The following is a 19,723-nucleotide window of genomic DNA, read 5'->3' as shown; positions in this document are numbered from 1 at the left end:
TCTTTAAGTTGTTTCTCTGTTTTGCTTAATAAAATATTAATAGAATACAAGTAACAAAGGTGAAACAAATTTATTCTCTCTCACCAAAAAATCATACAAGAAGCTTGTAACAAAAACAACATAGAATGCAACTAGGAAAAAAAACAAACCCTGCTGAAAATACACTTTCATAAGCTTTGGAGCTTGGTTGTTGGCCAAAATTGTATCAGAAAAGAACATGGCAGGTTGAGAGCTTATGGTGTATAAGTGTTCATATTGTAAAGAGAACTTTCCAGCAAAAAACTATCAATGTTGGGTTTGAGTTCCCTGAGAATTACTGAATAAAAAACATTTCTTTTCCAAACTGTTACTTAAAATGCAGTGATATGATTATTAATTGTTTTGCTGATGTTCTGTGTAAACACACAAACCTATTCTGTTCTGAAAGGAATTTTCTGGTCTATCTTCTCTGTACCAACTGAAAATGCATTTGAGCTAGTCCCTAAGGGATAAATTTTGCAAGTGCTGTGTGAGGTGATTCCTCCTGATATCAGTAGGAATTGTACAGTACATGAAGCTTTGAAAATCAATTTATTGAGAATATTCCATGTATGATTTTAATTCTGTTCATTTTACAGATCTTAGTGGAGCTAATTAGATCCTTACACTGGTGTTTTAATTTCACAGTTGTTCTTCATCTTCCTTCCCTGGGTAGAGACATCTATTTTTTTCACAAGCGAATATTCGTAGTTTGTGTGTCTTTGAAGCCATGTTATTTATTTTCTGGCCTTTGCACAACTCTTCACTGAAGATCTTATAAAATGATTCCGAATTTGTGAGGACAGTACAGGACTGATCTTGCAACCCTTACTCCCACTGAAGTCCGCAGGAGTAAGGATTGCAGGACTGGAACCTACATCAGTTCATTCATATTCATCACTTTATACAGAAGTTTGGTGTGTGCATATTAACATGTATAGTAAATGGTTTCCTTCACTCTCTATATATGTTTTCATGCATTATTCCCATTGTGCCTGACCACATTAACATTCATGTTTCATGCAAATTCACCTTTCTCTCATCTTTGTTACCAGCTACTACTGTAAATCCTACTACTCCTCCATCACCCACTGTCACCACTAACATGCCCGATACTAATAGAACCGATAAGCCAAACGATGGTAAGAAATCCTGTGTTACATTTTTCCTTGTACTGTGTCTAGAGCAAATGTATTGTGTTATAAGGTTTATTTAAATATATTAAATGTCAAGTTTCACATATTGGGTTTGATTCTGCTCCTAATTACACTAGTGTAAATCAGGAGTTACTCCATGTCAATCATGTAAAACTGGTTTGGGAACAGAATCAGGCCCAATATTTGTTTAACATGCTTGCATATTTCTTGTATAAAAGCGAGCCATTTCTACATTATGTATCACTTGTTATTTATATTATTCATTCACTAATCTTCAAAGCACACAGGGCCAAGATAGATATTTAAAAAAGAGGATAAAAATAGACATGTCTTTGAGTCATTTTAACATAGCTGCTGTTTAGGTGCCACATAGCAGCGACGTTTTCAGCTGGGCCAGTGGAACTTTGGAATTATCTATTCCCCACTGGTAAGTTTGAGAAGCCAAGTAGAATCTGTCTGATGGAGCCAAACAACTTCCACTGACTCAATGGGAATCTTTCCATTGACTTCAAGGGGAGCGGGATCATGTTTTATTTAGGAAAATATTGACAACATTGAATATAGTAGTTTTCATTCAGGAAGATTAGGGAAACTTTAATGGTACCAGATGAATCAATTATAAGCCCACTGCTATTCACAGGAAAGTAGAGATTTCCTTTGAGATTTTGTCAAGTTCTGAGAGATCACTTTCCTCAGGAGATAGTGTAGCATGTCAGGGGAGCTACCAAAATACAAATTAAGTAAAAATAATAATAGTAATGAATTGAAAGAAACTATTTTAACACAGCTTTCATTGGTTTTCTACAAAATATCACAGGAGAACTCACAAAAATCCTTGTCTGCAGGGATTTCATTTTCAGTGGGCTCCACAGAATTAAATCAATGATTGTGCGTTCATTTCTGTTGGAGGATTTAAAACCTCTGATAGTTTTATACTATAGCTTATTATGGCCTGCAAACATTACTGTAAAGTTCATCATATAATTTAGTAGTTTGTACCTATATTTTTCTTCTTTGATATTTGACTGTACTCTAGAGGAAAAGAGCCAGACCCTGGAAAGCGTTGAGTCACTTATGTCAAAGGGTGTTTCATTTCTATTTATGGAGCCAATCCCTAGATGTTCAGACTGAACAGTTAACCCATTACAGTAAGGTTGAGATTTTCAAAGCCACATAGGGAAACTGGATGCCTAATTTCCATTAAAATCAATGGAAATTGGATGTCTAAATCTTGTGGTTGTCTATAAAATTCTCTTCATAAAGCAAAAAGACTAAAAGACAAGAGGCCAAATTCATACTTAAAGTAAGCAAATACAACTTCCACTGAGCTAACTGAGAGTTTCTGACATGAGGTGAATCATTTAGTTTGTATAAATAATTTTTCTTTCATCCATTAACTATATGGCTTGCTACATACAGACCTGTGGGAATTAAGAGTTCCTGCTACAGTTATCTTCAGAATGAAGAGAAATTCACCTGAATCCTCCCACTCACTACTACAAGGGCAGCAAGATTCTATGATAAAAGGGGTAAAAAATATAGGAATTATCTCAACCCCAATTATTTGGCCAGTGAGACAAAGGCCTCTCCAACCCAGTAAAAGTTCATCATCTAAGGAACAAAACCCAGAGAGAAAAAACGCACATAACTTGTTCTTCCTACCTACTTCTGGGGCCACATCAGCTGCTTCTGGGGAGACTGAAGTTGGTACCTTGGATCCTTTTACAGAGCACAATACTACAATGAATCAGTCAACCCATAATAGTGTTTTGAATCATTCTAGTGGCTTACTGAATGAGATTTATGATATAGCACAAATACCAACAACCCCCACGGTTACAGATCATTCCAAGAATGTAGGACTTTCTCTTCTGCAGGGTGAAAGTTTTAGTGCAGAACTAACATGGACTTTGACTGATGGACTGGATTATACTAATTCTGAGTCAGCATTCCTCACTCTGATGAGCAAAAGCACCCTTTATGAACACACTAAAGAACCCCTGCAGATTTTTTCTTCTAATAGTGGCGCATCCTTTTCCTCACATGAAAGTATATACAATGTCTTGGAATCTCTCAGCTGGTGGAACAATGCTGCATCATATCATCATGTTATTTCTGACATTCCAGAAGAAAACCATCATTCTCTGTCTAGCCTATCTGCTACTTCTACACAATATGAGTCATCTTTTCAAAAAAGTAGGCTGGACTTACTAGAATTTTCACCTGAAAATGTTTACCTTGTATCCACTAAGAAAATTATGGAAGATGATTCTAATAGGAATAGCATTTATAATGCAGAAGCAAATGATGAATTGCAGTCTACAAAATTTAAATACCTTAAGGAGCATCAATCAGTAAACCTTAAAAAGGTAACCTCCAAACAGACTCAACTTTCAAACCCATCTAGTTTCTTCCAAGATATAAAAGAAATATATAAAGACTCTATGCTTGATATCCAACCAACAGAAACTCTTCTAACACCGGAAGACAGCACAGAATTGCTAAGATTGTCAGCACTCTTGCTAGCAACAAGAAAGAGAAGTTCAGAATTTCAACACATTGTTACTGTTTCACCAATTTATCAAGAATCCTTGAGTCATGCATATGTGAAAAGTGACTTATTTATATTTAGACCTTTGACCAAATTGCCAGAAGAGGATGAGGAAGAAGCATCTTCTCCAGAAGGTGAATTTGAACTCTTCAACACACTTATTTCTACCAGCAACTATATACCTCATTCTTTAAAACCCTCTGCAAATATGCAAAGGAAACCAAATGAGATCCCTGGAAATGAAAAATTAGAAAGTAGTTTAGATACAGTTCATAATGACAACCTACATGAAGATTCTGTTTTTTCTACACCTGAGCCAGAAAACATGAACAGAATCAGTAACACCTGGAAACCAGGCTATTTGGGTCTGCCAACACAGTATGTTAATATTGCTCCTTCTTTATCAGCAAGTTTTGGGACTTTGTACTATAATTTCAAACAAGAGTCTCCAGAGTTTTCTGGGGAACCTTCAGAAAGCTGGTGGTTCTCATTTAATAAACCACTTGCTTCCACAACAGAGAAACAGCCATTTTTTAGTTCCCCTACTGGGGCTGATAATATCCTTATGCACACTACCATCATCAATACATCAAGTTATGGAACAGAAGAAATGAACTTTTCTAGCTATATGTCATCTTTGGATATGGAAAGTTTTAGTTCAATTGTTCTGATCTCTTCACTAGGGATTTCAGAAAATACAAAAAGGGAAATATCACAGTCAAAAATGACCACTTCTTCTAACATAAAAGTGTCTTCAAATTCTCATTTCCCTTCACTGGAAATGTCTTCATATCAGCCTTCCATGCAGTTACAGATGAGTACCTTTGATATTTCACATGCAACTTTCACAGACAAATTTAAAAGTGTTGCTAGTTTACACATACAGACTTGGGATCAAATTTCAAGTGCTGATCAAATTGGCATGACCTTCCAACATCATAGGCAGACATTTGCTTCAATTTTCTTCACTTACTTCGCAGCCCAGCCTTCGTGTACAGAGAATAACTATATTGCCTGTTTAACTGACAGATCATCAGAGAGTTCGGTAACCTATACAAAAGCTAATGGACTATCACAATCACAAAACATTTATATGGTCAAAGGAAGTAATCCAAGAAGTGCTTTTGATCATGGAAAAAGTAATGTTCAGCCAGATGTAGACACTGATTTTGTAGGAACACACAGCTCACTGCATTCTAACTTCCTCACAATGACATTGTCTTTGGAAAAAACAGACAGTCTTAATTCAGAACAAAAAATCAGGGCCAGTGTACATCCTAACAGCTACTCAACATCATTGTTATTTTCTACACCCTCACTATCACAAAGTCTTCAAAATGATCTTGACCAAATTTCACCAAGCTTGGGTCAGCTATGGAATGTAGCAGAGTTAAATTTACTAACAAAGCTAGCAATTAAAAGCCACATAACTGTTGTAGAACAAAAATCTGTTAAAGATCCAGAAATCAATCTGACTCCTTCTCTTCAAATGGGAGTGCTCTACGATGTAAATATTGGGAGTACTACTTTACTGATGTCAAGTACTGACTCACTTCTTTCAGGAGGAGAATCAGAATGGGAGGTATACAACTATTCTAGCAGACAGACTGAATGGTTTATTAACAAAGGAATGTCCTCTTTGAATTCCAGTAATATTCATACCACTGATTCGCAACTACAGACAATGCCTCTTTCTTTTGAGGCATACACCGATTATGGAAAAATAACAAATATCTCTTTTATTTTGGAACCAACAACAATTTCAGTAGTGGCCAGTGCAATATCTCTGTCATCTCCATACAGTGGGACTTTTATTCATGCCACTGAGAGTATTTTAAACCATGCTGTAACAATAACCGGAGCAACTATTCATCATTCTATCTTGCAGTCCCAAAGATCAGCTTCTCAAGTAATGTACCACCAGTCTTCTATTTCAGCGTATGAAAATCCCGTGGCCAATGCATCTGCTGGAACAAGCCAAATCTTCACCCCTGACAGACCACTGAATCCACTTACCAGCTCCCCCAAATTAGTTTTGTTTTATTTATGTAACTCTTTCACTGAACTGAGCTGCCTGTGTGGACCTGAGGTCAACTACAGTATGTCAAGGCATTAAGCTAGATGTAGAGAAAATATCACCTCATCTGCTAGATATGCGCTTTGTAGAACTGGATGTAGAAATAGCTGGGTTTAATCCTTACATGTAGCGTCATGTAGATTGTAGAATAGCAACTTAATTACAGTAGGAGGGAATTTGTAACATGTTCCAAAATAATCTTAGCACGTGCCATTAACATGTGGTTTCTAATAGCTATCTTCCCATTCTCTAACCAATAGAGCTCTAAGGAGACTGCTGGGACAATAAGTTGATTGCCATCTCTTTATTTATTATTCTGATGTTCATTATTTTTATTTTTAAATATTTTTGGATTATTTTCAATTACAGTATTTACCTTTTTGTGGCTTTGATTATTTTAAGAAGTCAAATCCAGGGTCCAGCTCAAATTTAACAATGAAAGTTTTGAAAAATGTGAGTAACATGGAGGGAGAGGGGGAATCCAATCCTGGTACTTGTGCTTATCTTCTATATGTTTGCAATTTTAATTATTTTTATTTATTTATTTTTTAATGTTAAACTGCTTCAGTCCACTTTTCATCAATTATTTTCCTGTAAAAATAATTTTCTCCAAGCAACATTTTTAAGGTGGGGGGGAGCAATTTTAAGTGGGGAAGCACTTTTGGATTCACCAGCTGTCCTGTAGTCTCCTGAGAGTGATTAGAAATGTAGAGTAGTTCTTTGCTAGTCTGACTGATACACGCTTTGGGTCATCATGTGGTGGTGACTGTGAAACTATTTAACACTAGTTAATAGATGCTGTTTTAGAAAAGTATTTGATTTTGTACATTGAGATGATTTCACTCATATATATGACACTATATGACTATATAAGAGACTATACATATACTATGACACTTTGTATGTGTTTGTATATATATATACACACACACATAAAATACATTATCTATAAATAATGAATACCATGTATTTAATTATGTATATGCAGTATATACACCATGTATTTTATATGTATATACATGTTATAATGTTAAAATACATTAACTATATATAGTATATACTGTGTATTTTACAGTACAGTATATTTTCTCTTTCTGAGTCCAGAATTAAACATTCCACTTTCCTCCATGAAAAAATCACAGTAAAGATAACAATGGAAATGCCATTTTCAAAATAAATCAAATCATGAATTTTTATCTTTATTTATTTATTTTTTAACTAGGAAAACATACTTTAGTGTCCTTTAGTTTTATGAACTTTTGCTGTGAGAGTTTACTTAAAACATTACTTGGCAATCAAGTTTCCTTTAAGGGCTTGATTCTGCACTGTTGAATTTAAAAGTAGTTTTCACACTGACCTTAGTGGCAGTAGGAGTGACCCATAACGAAGAGAAAAGCAAGCTCAGGAGTAGGGCGATGCAAAATATCTACAATGAAATTGGAAAATCTCAAGTCTCATTTAGAATCTATTCAACTGATTCTATTTTTTCAACAGCCTGTAACATGATCTTCTATTTTAACAAAATCTTCAGCATTTTTGAAGTTTTGACTTTGATTTTTGAACTTGAAATCTCAAAGGGTTCAGAAAAGCCTGAGTGTCTGAGCTCTTCCATTGCAAGCCAGGACCACAGCAAGGCCTCTCCTCTGATGCTACTCCAGCCAATGGGCTGTAAGAGCGGCCACAGTCCCTCCGCACCCACTTAAGTCATAGGATCTATATAAATGGAGATCTGTGGACCATGCCCATGACTAATGTGGCATGCAGAGGCAGTGCTGATACCTTTTCCATAGTTCATAGAGAGTAGGTAACCTGTATGGCCACTCAGCTGGTGGAGTCCTCCACAGTCCACATGTGGAGCTTAATTGGTTTGGAGGTCCTTGTGCCACCTCTCCACATCCAGATGAATTTCACACAGAGAAAGCCATTTCCCATGAAAGCTGGCAAAATTTAGCAGTGTTTTGAAGCACAATTCTTATTTTGTGAAAAGTCAAATTTTTGAGTTACAAAATGGCCTGGAACAAAACTTATTTTATTTATTATTTATGTATGTGTGAAATTTTGTAACAGAAAAAAGAGCCGTTTACCATCCTCATGAGCTTAGGGAGAATTTATCTAAAGTTAATTACTGTTACTTCAAAATAGTCTTGTTCATGTTCTAAAGTTCACTGTCATCTAAAATGTGAATCTTTAAAAAATAGCAAGATGAAGTTCTAGATTTATTGTATCTCAAGGCTTTCCAGATTAAGTTTGTTCATTTTACAGTTAAAATATGGTTTGTCTTTCTAACTGCCAGCTGTGCAAACTTAACCTGGAATTTGAGAACAAAGATTCTTCATGCAGTATTGTGTCCAAGAAACACCCATCCAACCCTACTATCTTCAAATTCTGTACTCAGTTATTTTGTTGCTTTTAAACTGATGGGTTCACATTTTACTCTCAGACCATCATAAATCCTGAAAGACTCCAGTAAAATCTGTGGAGTTCTTCTAGATTACACTAGATTATGTCCTGTTTGAAAACTCAGGGTACATCTATACTTACCTCCGGGTCCGGCGGTAAGCAATCGATCCCGGATCAATCCCGGAAGTGCTCGCCGTCGACGCCGGTACTCCTGCTCCGCAAGAGGAGTACACGGAGTTGACGGGGGAGCCTGCCTGCCGCGTGTGGACCCGCGGTAAATTCGAACTAAGATACTTCGACTTCAGCTACGTTATTCACGTAGCTGAAGTTGCATATCTTAGTTCGAAGTGGGGGTTAGTGAGGACCAGCCCTCAGTATTTATGATTATTTTATATTTATGGCATTTTCAGGATCTCACAATTACATTTCAGTCATATACAGGGTCATATTTACATATAAATTCCATTTTGTTGGACAGTAGGCCCAATCATGCATTCCTGCACTCAAACTCCTATAATAGCAACGAGGTTTTGGGTAAACCAAACTGTGAGTTCAGGCCATATTCACCAAGTTATCTTTTGCTACAAAAATAAGGTCTTAACATTTTAAATGAGAAAGTTTGACATATATGATATAAAGTTTGGCAATATATTATGAATGATGTTCAATGTTTCTGATATTTGTAATACTGTTTTTAATGGACAGGGGGGCTATTCTACAGGATTTCCATTACTGTCTTCAATTACAAGCCCATCTTAGAGTCAAAAGTACAGAGTGTGGTGGCCGAATGGGTAAGTTAAGTTTCTTCCTATTTATGAGAGTTGTATATGTGTGAATCTGCACCTTAAATTACATCAAATTGATAAGAGTTGGGGAAAAGGGAGAACATCAAAGAAACCAGTTAGTCTAGTTCATAAGCTCTCCGGAGCAGGGTCTGTCTCTGTGTTATTTGTTTTTACATTAGTTAAAACAGTGGGAACATGCTCCTTCTTTGGGCCCTTAGGTACCATGGGTAAAATTTTCAAATGTTACATAAGGAGCTTGGGAATTTAAGTCCCATTTTCAAAAGTGATGTAGGCATTTAGGGACAGAAATCAATGTGCGTTAGGCACCTGGAACTTTTCAGAATCCCTTTTGAAAATGTAGCCCTTATACATCTAAGTCTCATTCAAAGTCCACAGGACTTAGGATCCTAAGTGCCTAAGTCACAATCAAAAGTAGTGCTTAGGCTCCTAAGTCACTTAGGCATTTTTGAAATGTTACTCTACAGCAATAGAAATGAGGGGTCAACACTACTAGTGGTTCATGGACCAGAGTTTGTGTATGTCTGGAGCAGAGATTCTCAAAGCCATGTATGCTTGTTATGATTGTCATAATACCAGAAACTGCCTTGTTTATTGTAGTATGCTCTCCCCATGCCAGGCTAGCTTTATGTTGATACAAGGGATCTAGAAATGTCAAGCCACCAAATGTAGCTTGATGTGCATAAGTGGATGGGCTGCAAACACAGGTCATCAAAGTGACGAGGAAAAGATCAGAAAATAATAATCAAGACACCAGCAGAAAGACCTCTATTAGCAAGCTACTATTAGAATACAAAGAACATCAAATATAATATTTCTGGAGAAGGCATAGCCCAGGGGAACCATGGAATTTTCCAAAATAACTTTTTCCTAATGTTGACGGTAACATTTATTTATGTGTAATTAATTGCTTTCAAGCTAAAGTACATTGCATGTATGAGGTTGCCTTAAAAATGAGGTCAACACATATACAAAAGCAGAAAAGCAGGCAGCACAGTAAGATCTTGTTCTTGTTTATGAGGTGTTTTACAATTTGATTTAGTACAATAACCTTCTTTACCTCATATTAGGGAGCTGTTTCATACAGATTAGATATGTGGGAGAATGTACTTTTATGTTCTGATAGCTGTTTGTTGTTGTTGTTATTTGTTTATTTATTTTATTTGTTTATTTATTTGGTGGTAGGAGGCCTAGAAGGCCTCCTTTTTATTTTTCATATAAATTTAAAGAATTTTTAATGGTAAATTACTGTATATCTGTGAAAAGTTTTGATAATACAGCAATCTGAAGTGATATTTGCATGCTACCTACACATAATTTTATACCCTAAAACAAATTTTGGGGCAAAACACTTTGGGAATATACAATAGTTGGAATCTGCTTTAGAGCATTTTGATGTCAATAACTTTCCATAAAGTGTCACATTGTAAATTAGATCAGGTGATGGTTGATAGATGTAACTGAGGCTCATTACTTTTTTGTTAGTGGTTTGTGGTGGGCATTTTACTATGTACATGTGGAGGGGCAGCCTTTCTATTTTTTTATTATTACTATTATTCTTTCCAGAAGAAAAATAGTTTCCTGATGATAGATTTATTGACACAAAGCTGCAGTATTTAGATTTCTGTAGCAAGAGACCCTGAATCTGTACATTCATTATTAAAATAAATTATACTCTACAAAATGACTGAGGTATATTTAATGATAATGTTTGGTGGACATTGGCGCTGAAAAGTGACAGCTATGCACTATATTCTTATTGACCTGCTGCATCTAAATATCTTAGAGAACATCCCCACAGTGCTCTTAAAGCAATCAGAGAAAAGCTGGTCCACAGAGCACAGTTGGCTCCAGCTAGTTATTTCATACAGTGGAGGATCCTTAGCGGGGGATCAATGGAGTAGTTGAGTGATTGGACTGTTTGCATTCCGTTTGATCTCACGCCCTAAAATGGATTAAATACAGTGTGTCCATCTTGTATGTTACTCCCACAATGAGGTTACGAAGGATCTAGTCTCGGTGTGCCAATCACCCTACTGCAAAGATCCATGGTGATCTGATGAAATTGTTCACTGCTATGGCGTTGAAGTCACTGAGTATGGACATCTGGGTTTTAATTCTTGAACATGGCCAAAAAAATACTTTGTTCCACTCTCTTGGCCACTGTAAAGTAGTCATTGAAGGAAAGCAGTTGAGCACCTCCAGGGCAGGCCGCAAAGTCTTTCTCCCCGGTACAGGTACTCTCTCAACTCTCAATTTCCTCTCAAGACCACAGTCTGGGGAAACAAACAAATGAACAAACAAACCCTCTCTGTCCACTGAACTTTCATCCCCACAAGTTACAATTTGATAATCCTCCCCAGATTTACAAAACCCTCCAATGTCATTCATAGGGCAGTGGTGCCAGGCAGCTCAATCCATTCCCTCCTCAGCTTAAACCAAACCATGCACATCCTCTGTAACCACTCCGCTTCATAGGTCTCTACCCCTCCATGTGGTCTGAACTTTTTGAGGGGAGGAAAGAGGGAATAGAAACTAGTATGCCATCTCTTTATGCACTTAGGACTACGCTCTGCACCCATTGAAGTCAATGGTAATGCTCCCATTGTCCTCAGTGGGGCAGGATTGGGCACTTCATGCATATTTAAAGGAAAAAATTGAAACAGAGAGGTTCGGCAGCAGATTGTAGACTTTTGATGAACATTTACAGTGTATTTCCCATATCATTCAGTGCCCAGAAATCTTTCCAACCACAAACTTTACAGAAACAGTGTCATGGGCGGGGGGGCGGGGGGGGGGGTCTCAGCACCTCTTACAGTTGTCTATTGATTGCACAGTGCCTTTATTAAGGGTCCCCTCCCCACTGAAATCCTCCACTCTGCACCGGTAAATATACACACCTATTAAGGCCATAATCTCACAATGAGGAAATGTTAGTCTCTTCATTTTGCCAAATAAAGGTATTGTTTTTGGTGGGAGAAGGTGAGCTTATAAACTCTGCTAGATAATGCAGGGGCCTTTCTTTACCACACCATCCTTGTAATTATTCTCTCTGTATTTTTCAGCTAAATCAGACCTTTCAGAACTGGAATTATACCGTGTATGTGGTCAATATCAGGTAAATGTTGGTGATGATTGGGAAAATACCTGATTTAAGTCCTTCGTGGAGTTACCACACACTAATTGATATTTATGCTTCTTGCTTTTTAAGTATTCAGCCAACCACTGTGAACAAACTGCCAAGGGAGAAAAGAAGCACTGATCAAAGGTAACGTTCTGGGACTTTTTAGTGATAAAGGCAACACGTACTATCAAAATTGGGTGTGACATAATCGCATGCTATGGGCCACACCTTTCCATTTGGTAAATGTCATTTATGGCCACCTACTGTCCTGGATCTGCACATAAGCCTCACATTGGTATGATGTGTATTGTAATTTAAACTACCTTGGATTTAAATCAGGTTATTCAATGAGCTCCTTAAAACTTGGCTGATCATTTTTCAAAACTTAATTTTTACCTGTCACAAAATGTGGCAGACCTGTCTAACATACATGGGAAGCAATATCCATTCTCCTGTCCCAGCATTATCTATCTTAGGGTTTTCTGTAGTACCCATCACTGGTATCTAAGCACTATCTCTGGAAAGAGGCATTTTTTCTCCTCTGCCTCATCTCTAAGGGCCTGATCCAAAGCCTATTGAAGTCAATAGGAGTCTTTCAATTGACAATGGATCAAGACCCCGGTGGTAGAAAATCATGCTGAAATTGAATGCCAAGTTGATGCAAATCACATTACTTACCACATGCCCTCACTTCCTGATTTCAGTGGGCTGCTGATTAGGCACTGGGGTTGGGATTTGCAAAGATAGCCTAAGAAAGTTTGGGGTCCAACTACCTGAAAGCCTGTGAGAGTTGGGTACCTAACTTGCATGGGGTCTCTTTGAAAATCTCAGTCCAGGGTGTGGGAGGCAAATGAGAAGGATGCTGGTCTTCTGACTGAATCAAGGGCAGGTGGCCAAAACACAATGGCTGCTGTGGGGTAACGAGAGACTGAGTATGGAGTGCATCTCCTGGCAATGTAGGTAACCGCTTTGTTGTTAAGATGTACATGAGAATTGTTGTGATAGGATAGAGCCTTTTATCCCATGGTAGCCCATTCAGGGATCATTATCCAGAGCTAGTTTCTGATGCTCTCAGTTCTTGTACACTCTTCCTTACTCTTAGTGACCTGACAACAGCCTGTGATAGATGGATGTTGTCACCACTGAGGGAAGGAATCAAGGGATGCAGAGGGGATGAAAAGCTTTTCCTTCCAGTGTCTTTGCATCTCTTACCAGAGAAGTTTGCTGCCCAGCCTGTCAGCAGCCCTGCTCCCCTAGAACAGTAACAGGAGACTCAAGCAGGTTTCAGCCTCCCATCCTCCTCCTATCAGCCCTAGGACTTTTTTTCCCTCCCTTTTCTCTATATCCTGATCCCTAAGAAAAGAAGGGAAAGAGGAAGAAATAAATATCTCTTTCTACTTACAGTGCTGGAAGTCTGTGTAAAGGCTCTGTCTGACAAGGTGCTAAAACTTCTGGGCCCAATCCAGCAAAGCATTTCAGCATTACTTAATTTTAAGCATGTGAGCTTTACTTCAACAGGACTAGTCACATACTTAAAATTAAGCATGCCCTTAGAGTGCTTTGCTGAGTCAGGCCCAGAATGCTCGACACCATATAGGCATTGAGCCCTGAGATACCTGTTCAGCTCTGCACATGACTTTATCAGAAGACTATCCCCAGACAGGCCTTCAGGAACTGGAGGCAAAATCCAGAGAATCCAAAATAAAGTGCTAAATTAAACTATTAATTTAAAAATAACCCTCAGCGTTACTCCAGAGTACCTTGTGATATCTAAAAGTATTGGCTGGGGAGTAAAACCACCCTCTAAATCACTTTTTTAGAAATAGGCATGTGCAGTTCTGATTGTAAGAGTTTGTCCTTTTCTTTTAGTTCTTGGAGTGTATATTGCTCCTTCAATATCCTTCTCATCCCACTGTGTTCACTGTCATGTTGCAGGAGATAGCCTAGCTGCTATGCAATTAATCTAGCTCTTATGACTCCTCCTAACATCTAACAATGTGAATTTACGGGCACTGGATATGAACACCCCCTTTTCTTGATACTTCACTCATCACATTGCATTTCAGAGGTATGGGGATTATGTCTAACTCAATACTGTACAATTTTTCAGAATTAAAGGTCTGATCCAAAGACCAAATAAATGCAGTGGCTTCAATAGACTTTGGGTCAGGCCCAAATAGAATAGAAAGCATTGTCCCTTCATTATGAAGTATTTATTTCAAATACTAATCATGTTACATATAACAAGAGTCTGTTTCATATACTCTAGGTTGTTGTGTTGCACATACCACGCAAAAAATAAAAGACCTATAAGGACCTTGATTACATCTGAACAAACTGACAGAAATAATTGAGATTGCCTGGGTGGAATTTAGCTCAATGGGTGTTTTGATTAGAAATTAAAATCACATGCTGTATCTTTCTAGTATTTTTATATTAGTGGCATGTATTTTCATCTCATAATGCCATATAGAGTGGAATCCACTGGGAAAACCTGTATTCTTCCAGTGCCAGCAACAAGTGTGTATACATTTCTCACAATACACTATCTTGTCATTGCAAAAGCAGGAAATTTAGCTTCCCAGTAGTCTCCACTGTTCCTGTCTCTAAAGACCAGTCTTTCAAATCCTTGCAGCTCACATATATTAATACACAGGTATTTGTAGTATTGACAAAGAGGAAATCAATTGAATCTCAGGTGAAGACCCAAAAAACCACTCCCCCTGCTACTTCCTCCAGACTGTTGACTTTAAAATGTTTGTTAAAATTTTTCAGTTTCAAGTTTTTCTTGGACAAGATTCTAAAGAAACCAAATAGCATTTAGGGTATTATTTATACCTATCAAAAGTTAGCTGGTGACACTTGTAAATCTTTATCCAAAATGGAGGTAATGTTTATTTCTTACTTTTAGGATAATCTGGTAGAAGGTCTTAAACTTTCTTTTTTTATGGATGAATCTTGCTCTCAATGTGTATTCATAAGGATTTTGTAAATAAATTATCAAAGATTATATTTTCTTGTTTTCCATACTATGGACAGTCATAAATAATGCTGATCTCTTAGTTTCAGGAAGCCCAGTATGTCATCTATTAAATAAATTTCCCTTTGCTTTCAAATACTTTTCATTCCATTTTCCCTCAGGTTTTCTCTAAACCCAGGTTGGCTCCAAATTTAAAACTTCAGTCCTAGTCCATAAGCAGCATGGCCTTAGGCTTTATTTTCTGTAGATTTAATCCTATTTGTCTTCGTCTTTTTAACTCACTCAACATCATCTCTCACCTACTTTTCTCTGACTTTTGCTCAGAATCATGGTCTTGGTTCTTTAATTTGTCTGTCTTAGTATCTATCCTCTTTTTTTGCATTCATCCAATAATTTTTTAATGCTCTAACCTCACTCTCTCTCTCTCTCTCGCTCTCTCTCTGCCCTCACCCGTGCGTATAACTATTTCATTCAATAGTTTGAACTACTTCCAAACTGCTTCCCCTCTAGTCATTTTCTGCTGTTTTACTCTAATCTGTTTCCACCCTCATTTGCTATATTGCAGCCATAACTTTTAAAACAGTCTCAGCATAGTACAGTTCTTCATCAGACCTCCTGAAGTGATGGATGCAGAATCCAGAGAGACAGAATTACACAGAGGGAAAATGGGAGTGGAGAAGCTGTCATTTTGGGGCATGTTAAAAATAGAAAAGAGAAAAACAAAATAAAAACATGGAAGTAGCTTGTTGTTCTTGCATTGCTGAGCTCTATGAGTTGAAGCAATCCAAAGTACACTGTGCTTATGATGTGATAATTCAATGTGATGATGAGAGTCTCATGCAATGCCAAGTCCAAAAGTGAACATTATTATCAGCACCTTGAACACGTGTAAAGATCTCTGGATGGCAGCAATGTGACAATATTATGCATTGGTAGATTATTAACTAAAGTAAGAGACAGAATTTTATCACAACAGTGCTGTAGTTTTATGTGTGTTTAATTTTCTCATCTTAGCAGTGTCTCTATCCTAGAAGGTGCTGTTTCAAAATACAGTTAAAAGGACACTCCAGATGGAGCATAAGCACAATGGTTTGTGAGCATGGTGGTCTTTTGTCCCTACCAGTTTGCACAAATCTGTAACAATAAAGTAAATTTGTGTTCTTTCTGCAGATAAAATCTGCATGTTTTTTTGTTTCTTCCATTGATTCCTTGCCCTTTTTGACACCACACATTTCTTCTGCTGCTCCTGCTGCTTTTCCCAGAAAGATCCTACAGATCCCAGGTGTAGCCATACGATCAAGGTTGGGTCATTTGGGTAAAAGAAATGGCTTCCACAGAACTATTCAGCACCCCGACTTTCCTTATGCTTTTTTCCAAGCAATTTTGCAAACCTTGAGCCTTGATTTCATATATGAGCTTTTCTCCACTTACCAGCAAAATAAGCTTGTGCTTGCTCCAACCTCCACTACTTGATTGTCATAATTTTGGCCCATACTCTGTACTTAATCACTGCTACTACGGGAAATAGCAGTTCTAACTACTGTTTAACAATTCATCCAAATAAAAACGTCAGTCACTGTTAGCATGTTTAAAAGATCAGTTGCTAAATCTACGTAGAAATCTCTTCCCTTAGACATGAAAAGAAAGAGCTTAGCAAGAAAGAAAAAAAGTTCTACCAGGTCTGATTCTGCCCATTAAAGTCAGTAGGTGTTTGCTATTAATTTCAGCAGGAAGAGACTCAGGCTTCTGATGAATTCTGGGTGATGGGATGTTTAATGGAATGTTTAATGGGAAGGATTCTTGAGACAAGATAGACTACTGTTTAGAAAGTGCTATGGCTTCAGCCAAGAGTTAGCAGCTGCAGGACCCCCTGTTCTTGTTTTTATTGTTTTTGGTAAATTATCTTTAGTCATTTAAGTGTGTGACAAAATGTAAAGTAGGCACATAAGAGTTTATGGAGGAAGCTGGCATAGTGCTGACACTCCCATTGTTCATAATTGCTTTCAAATATATTATGAAGTATAAATACCAGCGTTCATAAAAAGTAACACAATTGTAATGTCTGCTCTTATTTTTAAAAAATCCTGCTAAACCTACCGCAAAATCGCTCAGTATTGGTCCAACTCTGCTCCCTTTGAAGCCAATGGAAATTATATCACTGAATTCAATGGGAGCAGAATGCTGAGCACTTTTGAAAATCCAGCCCTGTGCACACACATTTGCTTTTTAAAAGTGTTTTATTTCTGTGTAAATATTTTGCTTGTGAAAGATACCAAATTCCAAGTCCTGGAGACTGGAGTCCTCTTGGTATCCATGGAAAAGATACAAGGTTTTCCACAAAGCCCCACTAGTATATTTTAGCCATGACCTGTAGGGAAGACCTCTGTGAGTATATGGGTTATTCAAACTGTGTGCTCATTCAGTCCTTGGCCTCTCTGATGCAACTGCCAATAAAGAGCCTTGATCCAGCTCCAATTGTCTTCCATTGAGCCTTTCCATTGACTTCAATGGGAGTTGGGTGGGGCCTGAAGTTATCAGAGTGCTAGTTGTACTTGGTTATTTTGTGATGTTGACAACTTAATGATAATGTAACAAATTCATTTCACATAAGATGGCATCAGCCTTAGGTCACTGTTGACACAACATGGATTTTAACACTTTCTTTTCCCCTTTACTGCAGCACTCCCCTTTTAATTTGTAGTAGATTGTAGGTTTTACACTGCATCATGACATATCGTATTATATTAATAGTAAGCGCCTGTATAAGACTGAATACCAGTGCAAAGCAAATGTTATGTTATGAAGCACATTCAGTATGGTCAACTATTTGTCTTGCCACCCCAATTCTATGGTTAGGAATGTAACCCAAACAAAGACACATGGGCATATAAGAATTGTCATATTGGATCAGAGAAGTGGGCCATCTAGTCTTGAACCCTGTCACTGAAAAAAGCTAGTGCCAGATTCTTCAGAGGAAGATGTAAGAAACCCTGAGGTGAAAAATTATGGAATAATTTATCCATAGAGGAAGTTTCTTCCTAATCCAAGTCCGTTTGTGGTTAGTTTATATCCTGAAACATGATTTATGTCCCTTCTAAAATATCCACTTCTTCTTGTATTATGAGAGGGTAACCAGAAGCTCCTGACTTACCTTCTCTATACCACAAATTACTGTGTATATGTCTATCATGTATCCTCTTATTTGTCTGCTCTCTAATTTAAACATTCCCAGTCTTATCAATATTACCTCATTTAGAAGTCTGTCCTTGACTCAAATAATTTTTGTTGGTCATCTCCAAACTCCCTCCATTCTGCTATATCTTTTTATAGGTAAGGTGATCAGAACTCAAATTATTCCAGGAAAGGGCCCTCCCATTGATTTATATGATGGGATTATCAGATTTTCGGTATTAATTCTGTTCCTTATACATTTGAACATTTTGCCTGCTGTGTGGACCACCACTGCTCATTGACCAGATGTTTTCATTGAGTAGTTCACAATCATGGCTGGCTCTTTTTTCTTGAATAGTTGCAATTAATTTAGAATTCAGCAACAAGTAGTTTAAATTATTCCTTCCAAGTCATGCACCCGTCTATGCTGCAGATCTTACCGCATGTATCCCAGTGTATGTTTAAACCTACTTCTAATTTACAAACATCTTTAAAATTTTTCTGCTCATCTTCAAAAACTGCATAACAAAGTAAGATGTGTAGAGAGAAGCTGAAATAGCAGACTTAAGTCAAATTTCCAAAAGTGCCTTGTGACTTATGAGCCTAAGTCCCAAAGAATGTCAATGGGTGTTAGGATCCTAAGACATTTAGGTGCTTTTGAAAATTTTACTGTATGTATTTAAAAAAATGGATTCCTAGCCTCTGAACAATAAGTTTACAATGATAATAAAACTAATTAATAATGACTTGGTAGCTGAGAGACTACAGTTGCATTCTGAAAAAGGACATATTAAATATATAATTAGTTCAGTCAATTAACATTGTACAAGGAATAAGAGAAAAAAGAAAATTCTGCTGTAATAATAATTGATTATTTATATTTCAGTGTGATCTACTTTACCGTATGTAGTGCATTCCTTTGGGGCTAGATTGTGGCTTTTAGGACATGGCCTACTTGGTGGCTTCTCCAAGAGTCATTGTGCCTGAGGGAAGCTCATCACTCTGGTAGCAGTGATGGAAACACACTTGCACCTCTGTTATACCCTGGATCAGGGTGCAACATGTGCTGTCCTCCTTCTTCTGTGTCAGCTCTGCTCAGCTGACTTGTGAAGATGGCAGCAGGTCTTCCATGGGCTTCTCACAGCTAGTGCTAGCTTCACCTTTCCCCCATCTTGCACATTTATGCCAGATAACCACAATCTATTCTTCGGTACACAGTGATTTCAGTGTGAAAGAATTTGTCATTATGATTTTTGAATGGAGTTTCATATAAACATCCATTTGCTATAGTATTACTACCTTCAAGATACATTGTGAAGGATGAATGTGTGTTTTAAGGTTGGGATCACCCATCATTACATCACTGAAGTGGTGTTTCATCATTGACATTTACATGAGTATTGGCCTACTATTTCACAAATTCAAACTAAATTTTGTATTTC

The 19,723-nt window shown here is 37.4% G+C and overlaps 1 protein-coding gene across 4 annotated transcripts in view; it reads left to right on the top strand.

Annotated features, from left to right (window-relative positions):
• The window catches only part of ADGRG6 (adhesion G protein-coupled receptor G6), a 155,431-nt gene that overhangs the window by 86,721 nt on the left and 48,987 nt on the right, over positions 1-19,723 (top strand). For 3 of the 4 annotated variants that reach the window (XM_034765517.1, XM_034765518.1, XM_034765520.1), the window contains exons 6-9: positions 1,074-1,160; positions 8,909-8,994; positions 12,072-12,124; positions 12,218-12,274. In XM_034765517.1, the coding sequence (XP_034621408.1) occupies positions 1,074-1,160; positions 8,909-8,994; positions 12,072-12,124; positions 12,218-12,274 (283 nt within the window). The remainder of the gene's footprint in view (positions 1-1,073; positions 1,161-8,908; positions 8,995-12,071; positions 12,125-12,217; positions 12,275-19,723) is intronic. The other variant, XM_034765519.1, reaches the window with a different exon arrangement.

This window comes from Trachemys scripta, chromosome 3, assembly GCF_013100865.1.
Source record: "Trachemys scripta elegans isolate TJP31775 chromosome 3, CAS_Tse_1.0, whole genome shotgun sequence".
NCBI classification, from domain to species: domain Eukaryota; kingdom Metazoa; phylum Chordata; order Testudines; family Emydidae; genus Trachemys; species Trachemys scripta.
This window is presented reverse-complemented; position numbering and strand designations above follow the sequence as displayed.